We start from the raw sequence: 13,786 nt of genomic DNA on the forward strand, positions 1-13,786 counted from the left end.
ATATTCTATGCAACTAAAGCGGGAAATCAACACTAAAAACGCAAAGGGGTTTCCCCTTTGCGTTTTTAGTGTAAAGACATTTTTCTTTCACACTAAATAATATAATAATATATTATTTAGTGTGAAAGAAAAATATATAATATATAGCCGGAACATCCTGTGTAAAGCTTACTCAAACGATGAAGTGCGAGATAAGGAACTGGTTTTATGAATAGTTAGAACTACCCCCTCAGTCCCCCATAATATTTTGTATGTAGCTTTAAAAAAATACTTACCTACTCATACTTCCGAGCGCTGAACGATGAATACCGGTGCACGGATAAACCCGAGTGATGGATTGGGTTTTTGTTACGCCGTAATAGATGTATTATTATGTTTATTAAGAACATGTTTTTAAAAAAAATATATTTTTCTTAAAGCAATAATTAACCGGATAAAAATTAATTAATGTGCCGGAACTCTTTATCGACGAGCCACCCGCGAAGCTTCCCATCAGACCAGACCAGCTGAAATCCAGAAATAATAAATTTCCAAATTTCCCCCGCCTGGGCCTAAACCCGGGACCCGTACTTATAAACCACAGCGCTCATCATTGCGCCAGGGGGTCATCCAAAAAGCAGCCACGGAATCCTCTCACTAAACAGACCATCTTTTTATATCATTTTATAAGTAACGGTTAGGTATAAAATAGACCTCAAAGCACATATCCATTGACCCACGCTCAACCTAGAATAAAACCCTAAGCGCAAAATGCAATCCCGTTTGAGCGGAAACCGCGGAGACAAACTATGCGACGGGAAGAAGCTCTAGATAAATGACACAGACGAATTAAGCTACAGAGGTCACATATATGCATGCCAAAGATAATATATGTATATTATCTTTGGCATGCATATATGGACCAAAATATATGCAAGTGTATGCAAAAAGTGTTTATGTAGAAGGGAAACTATTTTGCTTAGTTTATACTTTCGGATTGTATATGAACACACGTGATGGAATGGGTAAGTAATACTAAATATTTGGCCATATAAGACGAACTTAAATCTCTGCTATTATGCCACTTTATACTACTGTATACCACGACATTATACATTTAATAGAATATATATCCGTAAATTTTTCATGTCTACATTATTTAACTCTTTACGTATAGCCACATAAGTATCTAGGTAAAATTATCAAATAGCGCATGCCCGCGCGTAGTTTGTTATAGTCCGTGAAAGTTTGAAATTTGCTCACGTTGCCTTTGCCACCCAAATTTTTGCTAAAAAAAGAATTAAATTCATATTTTAAAAAACAGTGGAAAATGTGTTACATATTTATTTCATACTTTTAACTTGAAACATGAAATACGTTCTCTACCTACCCTATAGTGGGCCGCTAATGGGTTACGATATGACGATTCTTTGAATGATATTAAGAAAAGTTTTTTTAAATTAAAGTAACCCTAAAGTAACCCTTTTCTCCCACAGTGAGAAGGGGTTAGAGCCGTAGTTCACATAACTAACCCAGACCGGATTGGTGGACTCCACACACTTTTGAGAACATTATGGAGAAGCAGAGATAATAATCACGGTAGCACTACCCCGGACGAGCTTTGTTATGTAAAACTATCATATTAGAACAATCATGCTTTAATTGATGGTAAGTTATGATCCAATGGGTTACAACCATCACTTGAATTAACTATGAAACGGGCCGCAAATATGTTGTCGAAAAATAAAAAACCCTCTGTGAAGAGTTAGTCTGTGTGCCCTACGGGGAACCAACTCATGGACTATGTTTGTTCATTAGAGGTTTAATTTGATTTTTCTAGCGCGTCCTTAATTGCGTTGCTTTTATAATCCACTCTCATTTATGCGGGGACGCGGCAACAATTAGTTCTTGCTATTTGTATTTCAGTTGCTTAGTGACTTTTTTTGTTTGCATATACTCACTTCTTAAAAAGTTTCTTTATGATTGTGTATAAAGCCGACTTTCGCGTACTACTTGTGTGGAATATGTCGGTCTCCTTTTTCTGAACTATATGCCGCCACAAGAATCAACATCGCGTTATCGAAGTCTCACACATGAGAGACGTATTATATATACAGTGTTTAACCGAATTAGGAAATACTATTAAAGGGTGCACAAGTGTATAACGAAGTTCATAACGAATCATCCTGTAAAAATATTAAATTAAAAGTAGCATATTAATTTTTCCATACAAACTAATTCAAAACATTCTAAGTGTTTACTTGTGACAACCCTATTGAACATAAAAGACCGACACGCGCCTAGTACCTACGCTACGCAACGCGTACATAATTAAGTGGCAGGAGTCACTTGATTTTAATTTTGCATGTGATGTTTGGGCTGCATCTGATTTCTTTCAGTAAATAACAGTATTTACTATACAGCAGCAGTTCACTCCAAAACTAGTAGAGTTTTGGTTTCACAAATAAGTCTCAGAGTTAGTAAACAATGTACCTCTGAAGCCTGTGAAGTAATTTGTCGGTTTTCATTTACACGTTGTATAATTACCAAATGGACGGCCGCATCTTTAGAGCTAGTTTTTTCTTTAAACCAAGCCGGTGATGGTAAGTGGATACCATCGCCTATAAATAGCGCAACACTTCACAGGGCATGCAAGGATGACGTCCTGACACATGCCGCCTTGTGCCATCAATTTGAGGAGTAGGTGTTAAGCCAAATGTGCGTGCAATTATACCGGCAACCAGGCCCTTCAGACCGCAACACAGCGTTGTAACAATGCTACTTAGCAGCAGAAATCACACAGACAGAGAGGTCTGTCATATGAAGCTCTACTACTACTTAATTGCCGTGTTTGTTCATCGTAAAAATACCCTTTCACCTTGGCTCCCACTTTCGGTCGTAACGATAAGCGACTATGTTTAACTCTTTGGTATCAACAGACAACATCTCATCCATGGGAACCAGCTTTCCTTGGAATCTTGAGGAGGTCAACCATTGAACAAAAGGACGCAACGTAAATTTTAATTATTTAAATTTGTTTTTGTTCTTTTTATAATTATTTGTATGTTGCTCTGTTTGTGGTCGATAAAACTTATTTTTATTATTATTATCGAATTTCAATTTATTGCCAGCCTATTTCATGGCACGTGTCGCCTCACACAATGTTACGGGTTTAGGTCGTAGTCCACCACGCTGGCTCAGTGCGGATTGTTTGACTCCACACGCCTTTGAGAACTCTCAGGCATGCAGGTTTCCAAAAAAGAGCAAACCTAAACTCAAACAAAACGAAAATGCATTTAATTTCACACAAACCTAAACAAACCTTTATCCTTTTTTAGGTTTGTTACCTCAGAACTCTGTCATTGATAAACCGATTTGAAAATTATTTTTTGCTTGATACTTCCCATGTGGTACCTTTTTCGTCAGGTTAAGATCTGTTGAAGAGATCATGGAGAAATCGGTTAATTTCTTCAAATTCTACACCACACCTATAGCAATTTGAGTATTTTTTAAAGTAACTTGAGCGTTTGCTTTCGAAAAGCACCATTTGATCAATTTAAACTGATGATGAAGACCAGGGATAGCATTCAGAACTACACAATAACAAGTATTGTACCGGTTGCAATTCGATCATGCTGTGTGGCTTAATGGTGAAGTGCCGGGAGAACTCTTCAACCATTAACGCCCCAGGCTAAAAAATTAGGCTTTTTCGGGACCAAGCTTGTCCGAAGAAGCATCACACTCATTTCTTCCACCAAGCACCATTGGTTGATGCGGTCTGAAGTAGGTTCGTAGGGTATTCTGCAACTTAAACAGTATCAAAACACATTTCGTAGTTCGAAGAGTAAGAGTAAGTGAGTAAAGTAGGCAAATGAAATGCCCTATACAGGCTGTATATGAGCGTATCACGGTATAAATTTGTGGTTTAATATGAGTTTTTTTTTGTTTAGATAGAGATAAAGCTTTCATATAACTACCATACCCTTAACAGGTTGGCCTGCGACTTTAGACTATGTCATAGTTTATTCCCAGCTGAACAGACAAGGGTATTTTGTTTTGGTATAAAAAAAGTGTCTGCGTGTAACCATACACACATCACATTTTATAAATATTTTCATTTGTTAAATAGAATATTTGAGAGTAAAAATTGAAGGTTAGATAAGCACGCCATGTCAAGATAACCTTGTCATTGAATATTAAAGAATGTCGCAATTGTCAGAAAGTTTATTAATAATTTATTTATTACAAAAGTAATAAGCGTTACTTCCGTCAGAAAAAAATCTGAGTTACTCCCTAGTCGCGCCTGAAGCGCCTCCTCAAGACAAATCCCTTAACTTGCTCATGCATAATATCATAAAAATACGCAAAAGACTTTCACTTTTTAAATAAAACCATCGAATACTGTATCGAATTTTGGTGTAATAACATTAAATATTTACATCTTTGCTTACAATAACGTTAGCCTTAATATTAGCTTCAAATCTTTGGAATATTTTTCTATTCAAAAAAATAAACAATGCCGTATTGAATTAAATATAAAAATAGAAAATTATTATTCTAGAACACAAAAAAAAGAACATACATTTATTTTCATTATAGAATTATAAGAAAAAAAAAAGTTGCTAAAATTGCTAGATACATTGGGAAACAATTTCGTTTCTGTATTGATATTTATTTAAAACTTATTTGATTATCAATTTATTACTATAAATTACAAAATCCAACAAACGACCTGAGTTTTTTTAATGTAGAACTTTTACAAATATGTGGAATTAAAAAAATAGAGCATTATAATATTATATACATGTTATTTATTCGTACTTTTTCGCAAAGTAAAAATGTGCAATGACAGAAATGTAACAATGACTTTGCTAGAAATTGGAGTCACGTAAAAAGTGCGCTGATTGATGACACGTGCAGTAGTCAATAATTTATAGGACAAAGTATATATAATATTATGTTATAAAGCTGAATATGAAATACATTTTATAGTTACTGCTAAAATTTTACCCAGCTTAACAAACACTTATTAGGAGATGAAAGTATATTCTTTCCTTGAAATAAATTAATGTGTAAAAAATTAATGAAATGAAATAAATTTATATTTTTTATAGATAACGGACACCGTGTTGCTTGTAGGTATAATGGGACAAACTAAAAAGACTGTGCAAAATTAATTGTTATTTATTTATATAGTTATAGTAAATACATTTTAGTTTTTTACCTATTTATTTATTCGCGGAATTTTATTTTCTTTGACAAAGTTCTTAATTTATCGCTAAGCTTATTTATTTCTACATCCCACTTAGAAGTTAAATATCATTGAATTAAATACAAATGATTAATATAATTTAATTCAATTCAGATTTATTGTATGACGAAGAAGAGGAGAGACTAATTGGTTGTCTAGGTTATAAGACTGTCAGCGCTCTTATCGCGTGATTCGATTTATAAACAAAACAAGATTTCCTAACGAAAACAATCTTAGTAAAATAAAAAAGATTAAAAATAATTGACATAAAAAATGTTGGAATTACAAATAACAGTGATGTGCCTCACACGTGGATGGTATAATTTCAAATTTACACAAACGTTTTTCTTGTGAATAAAACCTATTTTTATCACGGAATCATTCGTATCATATCTTATCGTAGACTTATGTTTTCACTCTGTACTATCAAAATATGCGAAAGTAACGTTTGACGGCATAGATCGTAAGATTTTGAAACGTCAAGTATGCATGTTTGTGTGGTAGAGTCACACAAACATGCATACTTGACGTTTCAAAAGTGCTTATAAAGTAGGCCTACTTGAAATAAATGAATTTGAATTTGAATTTGAATTTGAATTTACACCTGTCAGAAGCCTGTCGTGATATTTCTAAACACGCAGCCGGCAAATATTAGGGATTACGCATTCTAAAATCCTTTTTAACGCAGGAACGTTTACCCATCTCGTGTCTGAGAAATCCCTACAACTTCATAAGCTCAGTTTAGCACATTGAACTAAATACAATGTATTCGAATAAAATTTTATATTAAAAAAAAGTTTTATTCACACTGCCTGCTTGCATATTATTACACATTAGTAAACTACCGTCTTAAAAATAAGTATAGGTAACTACCGCGTACTGTGCGTTTTTAGCAATAAAAATATCACTAGCTTCAACGGTGAGGGAAAACATCGTGAGGAAACCTGCATGCCTGAGAATTCTCCATAATGTTCTCAAAGGTGTCCACCAAAGTGTGCAGTGTGAGTGTGGTGAGAACAATCTAGCAACTCTTTTTTTTTCTCGGTTTAAGGCACTCATTAACAAACTATTTTTCTTTTATCTTTGTTTTAAAATTGTATTAGTTTTAAGACGGCAGTTTAATCGTAGGAGATTTCTATTTTCACGTTATCACAAAAGTTGGTATTCCAAGTTACTTGTGTAATTAAAACAAAATATTTATTCAGAGCGAACTTAATAATTACAAAGAAATATGGGCTAGTGTTTGGTATTTTACAATACAAAAAAATTTAATAATAAACCTATTACAAACGTAATAATAAAGATTAAATAAAAAATACATATAATTTAATTTATTAACTTCCGCTGGTTACATATATTGTGGCGCCATCCTTCTGATAGCGGTGAATTTCTGCATTAAAGTACTTAGTTGTTACTTAATCTTAGTATAGATGGCATTCAAAATTACATTTAGGAAAATAAACAGATAACTGTACAAAGGCTCACTCAGGAAAGAGTGATGTGTTTTTAGTGACCTTAGGCCCTAAGAACATTTTTAACGTGACTCTAAAATACTTTACAATAAGAACGAAAACAAAATGAAAGCATAATTCATAAAATGAATTTTACGCAAGACAATGTCAGAAGTCTTTCGAGGATAAAATACACAAATGTTTCATATGGATATTAATTTCTAGAAATTCCTTAAACAAGGATTTTACTGAATAAACTGTTTAGGTCTTTATTTAATTAGTAAAACCAACCGCTAATTCATTTTTCACGTGCTTCGATATACTCGTATATATAAAACAAGATTTACTACAGGTGAAATTGCAGTCAAGGGTAAATAAATTGTCGTGATGTAAAAAAAAGCAACACGGTTAAAATCGAACCTAAATTTTAACATGCAACAAATATACAACTACTTACCAGACCGTGTTAAAGATTTACCTATTAATAAATATGAAAATTACATTTTTAACAAACTAAATAATGAAAACTTTTATAACCTTACTAGCGGACCCCAGCGCCATCTGTCGAGCTGATTTGTGCATCTAAGCCATCCATGATGCCACCCAAAAGCATACCAAAAAATTCACTGAAATCGGTCCAGCCGTTTAGGAGGAGTTCAGTGACATACACACGCACACAAGAAATATATATATAAAGATGGATTATTTTGAAATAAAATTTGACTAATAAACAGACATTTCTAAGTTTGACATTTTTGAGTTGACCAAGAAGCTGACATTTACCTAATTTTACTATTAAAACTGAAACTATATGGATTAATCTTAAATACAAATAAATAGCCTAATTGAATAGATCTGTATACGTAAAAAATGTTGCACGCCTTTATGGCAAAACATGTTTGGATCAATTTTATTTTGTACCTATTTACCATATATTATGTAACCCATGTTTAATGCAAATAAATGAAATTATTATTATTATGTTTTTGGCATTCCGGCCTGAAGGTCGTGGTTGCCGGTGTGATTACAGACACACGAGGCTTAGTTGCTGGCGTTACTGGACACAGGGTGCACTTTGTAGGACGAGTTATTTTCATGCCCTACGACATAATTCTGTTTAAAATGGTTTCCACTTATGATGGCTGAGGCTGTCAATTATTATTATAAAACAAAGCGTTTACTATTATAACCTCAGTAGCCCATACATAAATTGCCTTCTAATTCGAGGCTTCGTATACGTAGTTCTGATTAAAATATAAATTATATTCAATCTACCTACTTCTATTTTTTTAGTTTATTTCTATGAACATAGATAAAATAACAAAAATTAATTTACTTAATTTTGAATCAAATAGCAATGCGATTAAAAATAAAAACTTTTTATTCTAGAAATAGATAGTGCAGAAGGTCGTGAATTTTTTTCTGCTCGTGAGACTTTTTCCCCACAAAATCAGTTTACATTTGCATTTCATATACTTAATATAACTTAAGTGAAATGAAAGGTAAGATTTTGAGAATTAAATAAATAAATACACACATCGCCATCTAGCCCCAAAGTAAGCATAGCTTGTGTAATGGATACTAAAATAGCAGATCTTTATGAATCTAATACACATAACTACATATAATATACAGATAAACTCCTAGACACCGAAAAACATTCATGTTCATCACACAAACATATTCCAGTTTAGGGAATCAAAACCACGGCCTAAGACTGAGAAAGCAAGGTACTCACTGCGCCAACCGGCTGTAAAAATTAAAAATGTCATAATTCTAAGGACATACGTTAGTATTTTGTTTTTACCTCCTCCTTTTTTGTAAGTCAGTTAAAAATGCGAGTTGACCTAAAAAAATAAAATTAATCATCGACGTAGTCCTTACAAGGTTTCGTCATTCAACAATGTTATAGATGAACTAATTAATAAATGTTAAAAAAATTATACATTTGATACCGCACATAAAAAATTAGAACACAATGTCCCCTTTGATATCACATACGAACGGAAATTATTAATGATTAAGAGTAATTTTCAGGATTGTTTCAGTGATTCTGATGGTGGTGACGATATTAACTAAGGAATTTTACCATTAAAGTTATTTTTATTTGTGATTTGAATCCTCTTTAATTCTAGTATGTTTAAAATTCGGCTGATTTTGGAATAAAATATCTTGACCCTCTCGTCAAATTCGCGATATTGTGCTTTCGACATGTATGAACAACGAATGATTAATTTAATAATAATAATAATCCTTTATTGCCATAAACTTTTGTTAATACAAGATTTTTAACTAAATGTTTATCAATTTATTATTAATAATATGGCAAATCGCCGCAAACTCAGCCTTATGCTGTGCATTAGCAACAATTCTCAGCGCTGATTTTCAGTCTGCTCCAGTATCAAACTGAGCAAACAACCGCGTCGCCCGTTGCGTTATTACTATAACAAGAGTTAAATTTTAATAAAAAATTGAAATAAATTGTAAAAATGAACAAATAAAACTAACACAAACAGTGCATATTTAACAATATAAAGTAAACAAGTAAAATTGTAGAAAAAATAAAAATAAATAAAGTTCAAAAATAACCAAACCAACAAATATATATAACCCAACTCAAATGGGTTCGAGGATTTAATGATGGAATGAGGATTTCTTTTACCGGAGTTAGCGTAATCACAACTCCAGGGCTGAGATTATAAATTGGTAGGAATTTCTCATAGGTACTTTTATTTATATTTTTAGTTCTAGCTAGTGTGCACCCGAATCATTTCCTTGAAATACAACACCTTACATTTACCAACAACAAATTACATTTAAACGCGTATACTTATTAATGATTAGTGTGTTTTCATAAAGGCAAAGATGAGTTAAATGGAGCGGAGCGGAATACGTATAAGATGTGTTGCAATGCGATTGTAGGAAGATAATTTCATGCAACTATTACGTCATTCCTCAATAATCTGATTGGTCGACACATGAACGTCTCCACTCCACTTCATTGAGTGAAAACACACTCACAGAGAATAATAGAAAAGAAGGATGACCTGAAGTATATCTTAAGTACATTTAGTTATATCAACACATTGGATTCACTTCTTCACGGACAAAATTCGTATTTCATATTAACTAACTAGTCTAGTAAATTCCAGGTTCACCCTCCAACGAGAGAGATGATGGCATTTTGTTCACTCTCTTCATCGTAGTATGTGAAGGGTATATCTAGGAAGTCCTCGCTGAGAAGTCCATAATCTTCGCCCATTGCCAGCATCGGTAAGAAGAACAGAAGGAGCAGTAGAAACCAATTGAGGACACATTTGGATGTTCCGCCTCCGAGAGTTACTGAAAAAGAGTTAGTTCCATATAAGAACAGCGAGTTGAAAAAGAGCAGAAGTGTCGCTTGATATTACGTGCTAATGGCTGGCTGGCGATGCTACTATAGTATTAGCATCGCCAAAGCACGGTCAATGCGGTGCCGATTTTTATGAAATTTGTCTATCTGTCGTGCAAAACCGCAAATACTTTATAGAATGTTCCATAGATGGAAGGGAGTTAGGTCCACAATAGGCATGATGACAGTTACACAGAATCGATAAAATATTGTGTTCAAATGATATATCATTCATGTATGCATTGTCTTCTGATACAGGTGTACAACTTCATCTAAAAGAAGGTTCCAAACTTGCAATCTTGTTAAAACTGTAAAAATTTGGAAAAATAAACTATTTTATTATTATTATTTTATGTATTAAGAAAAACGTATTTTTATTAAATTCTAATTTAATTCTAATTTAATAAAACTGCACAATCTATCGATCTGCCATGGCAGGTGAAACGCCGAAATGAAAATTACGACGTCACCTCTATATAGACATAATTTTGTAACGCTTGCCTACGATGGCAGGAGTAAAGCCATAATATTCAGGGAGCTTTCTTGCGGGAAATAATAATTGTAAATTATTTATGTCAACAAAACCTATAAATTCTGCAGAAATAGGATATAATTATTTTTTTTTTTCCTACGAACATTACAAGACAGATTTTAAAGAACCAAAATGAGTCGCAGGCCTATAAATATACGTTAATGTAGTAATGTGTAGTAATGCGCCCATAGCCAGCGGAAGTCAAAGAAGTGACAAAAGCTCTGGCCGACGCTCACAGAAGGAAAGTTTTTCTTTTTGCAATGCCCTTTACGCGTACTTTAGTAGATTGAACTACTGTAGTACGCGTAAACCCTGGATAATTTGAAATAAGTTTACTTTCGGTTGCTGCGTCTCCTTAGAACAGGGCGCGCTTGGGACCCACATAGTTAATTTCAAATATAAGAAAGTAGTTATAACCATTATGTAGCTAAGATGTAAAAGGTTTTTAGGTTTTGGCTAAGAGCTTTGAAATAAGTAATAGAATGTTAATCTTACTTCTTTCAGGTCTGGGGTCGGTCTCTGGAGTTAGGAAATCAAGTTTAGCGGACTGGTTGTAAACATCGTACACTGTAGCGTAGCAGGCGACTCTCAGCCTTCCGCCGGGGAAGAGTTCTGGTGTTATCTTCACGTCTACACCCACTTTGGCTGTTAGGAGACCGTTTTCGAATGGTTGAAGACTTGTTTCTGATGCTCTTATCTGAAACATAAACATAAAAATATCAATTAATTATAATTTAGTCTTTACAAAAATTATATATTATAAATAATTACAATTTTATAATGGATAGAATGACTGAACGCATTTTTTTTTCTAACTACGTGAAGTGTGTGCGGTAGTTTAGCAAACAGTTTACTTTAAAAATTAACGATTACTGAGACAGCACATTGAATTTTGATTTTTGCATAATGCATATGGTAATTTTAAATTGATATATTGGAAAACCCCCGACTTGTAACGTGAATATTACTCTACTAGTCCATCCGTTTCATTTGATTGTTGAGTTGAGCGAGATGTGAAAATATTGTTAAAATGTAATTTGCCATTTGTAGTTGCGGCCGTGTTTGATTTAAAATTTGTCATATTATATAGTACCGATTTTCATCAAAAATAGCTTCACACACACACACACACACACACACACACACACACACACACACGCACACATAAACACATCAAACTTATAACACTCCGTTGTTTTGCGTCGGGGGTTAAAAAGATGATTTGAATTACCTTCTTTCCATCAAGTGATAGTTTATAAATAGATGTTCTAAGAAAAGGTGATAAAATAAATATGTGTGTTGGACATGTTATTCATGCCTATATTCAGCCTGCACGCCAGTCTGCCCGCCAGCCTGCCCACTTACCTTCCCGCCTGTCTCCCACCCGCCTGACCGTCTGCCTATCCGCCTGCCTACCCGCCTGTCTACCCGCTTGCCTACCAGTATTCCACCAATAATATTGTCATATATGGCCGGTGACGGTCTGGCCCGCTTGTCTACCCGCCTGCCTGAACGCCTGTCTTATTACCGCCGGTAAAGGGTTGATGTGATGATGATGAAACGCGAACAAGGAACGCGGGACACATCTAGTCATATATATATGTTATGGATTTTCTAATAAACTGGTAAGATAAGGTGCACGCAGGCATAATAAATCACTGGCACATGGAATAGAAGAAGTTTACCCCCGTTTATTAATACACATATATTATTTGGATATTATTTTCACTTCTGCGCAAGTTCTCTGAGAGTTAATAAAGCTGTGGGAGAAGATACATTTTTATCTTTTCCCCGGGGAGATAATTGTCTCCTGCCTATGCTAGCCGTGCTGAGATAGTATAAGAATGATAAAATGCTTAGGTCCATCATACAGCTGAAATGCGGACACCCATATGGGAAAAGAATAATAAATTCGAATATTATAATAAGATCCAATAAGCAACGTGCAACTCAAACAAGCAAACTCTTATAAATTGCTCAACTGTATTTTATTGCAAGAAGGCCGAGAAACCGGACAAAGAATCATTATTGGGAAAAGTTCGATAGTCACTGAAGTGGTCGGGTATAGAACTATTTATTGAATGTAAAAATAATATCTCACTAAAGGAAATCCAACCAGCATCTTGAGATGAACTAGGATGAAGTTATAAGGACCAAACTGAATAATTGCTCTTCAACTCTAAAGTGGAAGAAAGCTCGTATCTCTGGAAGAAATTGCCTCAATACAATGGCGGTAGATATGAAAATATGGTGCTTTATACTTGAAATTGAATTTTTCACTGAATAAATCTTGGCTTGATGTATTTTTATCGTTGAAATATATTATTAATGGTGCACTTTAATTTTTTCGGTTCGATTTATGGGGTATTACTAAACGGTGATAGCCAATTGGGGAGGACTTTGACAGCGCTTCTGGGGGGCCCAACTTTCCACTTATCGAATCCCAACCAGTAACTTTTCAATTTTATGTACGTTTTTTAAGCAATTGTAATATCACTTGCACCAGCGGTGAAGGAAAACATCGTGAGGTAAAATGCATGCCCAAGAGTTCTCTATAATGCTCTCAAAGGTGTTTGGAGTCCACTGGGCCTTAACCCCTTGTCATTGTAGGACGAGACCCGTGTCCTGTGGTGGGCCGGTAATGGGTTGAAATGACGACTTAGCTTAGTAGATAAATCAGCTAAATTACACTAACATTTTAAATAAATAGCGTTTTAAATGACTTCATGTCTTAAGAATCTTCTGTTTATTTTTATCTTTTAACTTTCTAGTAAAACCAATACATTGATAAAAGTAACGGTACAGTAACAGCTGTTATTTTTTAAACATGTTAAACCGATACGTTGGCTGCAACACTTCTTCTGGGGTAAATTAATCTATACAAATTAAATAGGTAGTTGAAGATGGTTTTTTGTTTTTTAGTGTAAACGCGCCAATTTTGGAAACTACCACGAGGAAAGCATGAGTGTAAAATATAATCACCACTCGACTTTTAGGAGCCTAGTTTAAAAAAAAAATATATATTAAGAGAAAACAAACTAAAAGGGCATCGCCCGATGGTATGCCTTAGTTCGGCGACCGAAGTACTTTTATAAAATAATCTAAACTCTTTTAAACCAACGGCGCGGCGGGCGAACCACGTTGCCCAGATAGTATACTTATAATAATGTTATCCTGACAAA

The 13,786-nt window shown here is 34.1% G+C and overlaps 1 protein-coding gene across 1 annotated transcript in view; it reads right to left on the reverse strand.

The window, feature by feature from the left end:
• Positions 1-9,664: 9,664 nt before the first annotated feature.
• The window catches only part of LOC120627009, a 188,550-nt gene continuing 184,428 nt past the window's right edge, over positions 9,665-13,786 (reverse strand). The window contains exons 5-6 of the mRNA XM_039894847.1: positions 11,100-11,301; positions 9,665-10,023 (exon numbers count right to left, since the gene is read on the reverse strand). Coding sequence (XP_039750781.1) covers positions 9,836-10,023; positions 11,100-11,301 — 390 coding nt within the window. The 3' untranslated portion in view covers positions 9,665-9,835. The remainder of the gene's footprint in view (positions 10,024-11,099; positions 11,302-13,786) is intronic.

Source organism: Pararge aegeria, chromosome 10 (genome assembly GCF_905163445.1).
Source record: "Pararge aegeria chromosome 10, ilParAegt1.1, whole genome shotgun sequence".
In the NCBI taxonomy this organism is placed as follows: Eukaryota; Metazoa; Arthropoda; class Insecta; order Lepidoptera; family Nymphalidae; genus Pararge; species Pararge aegeria.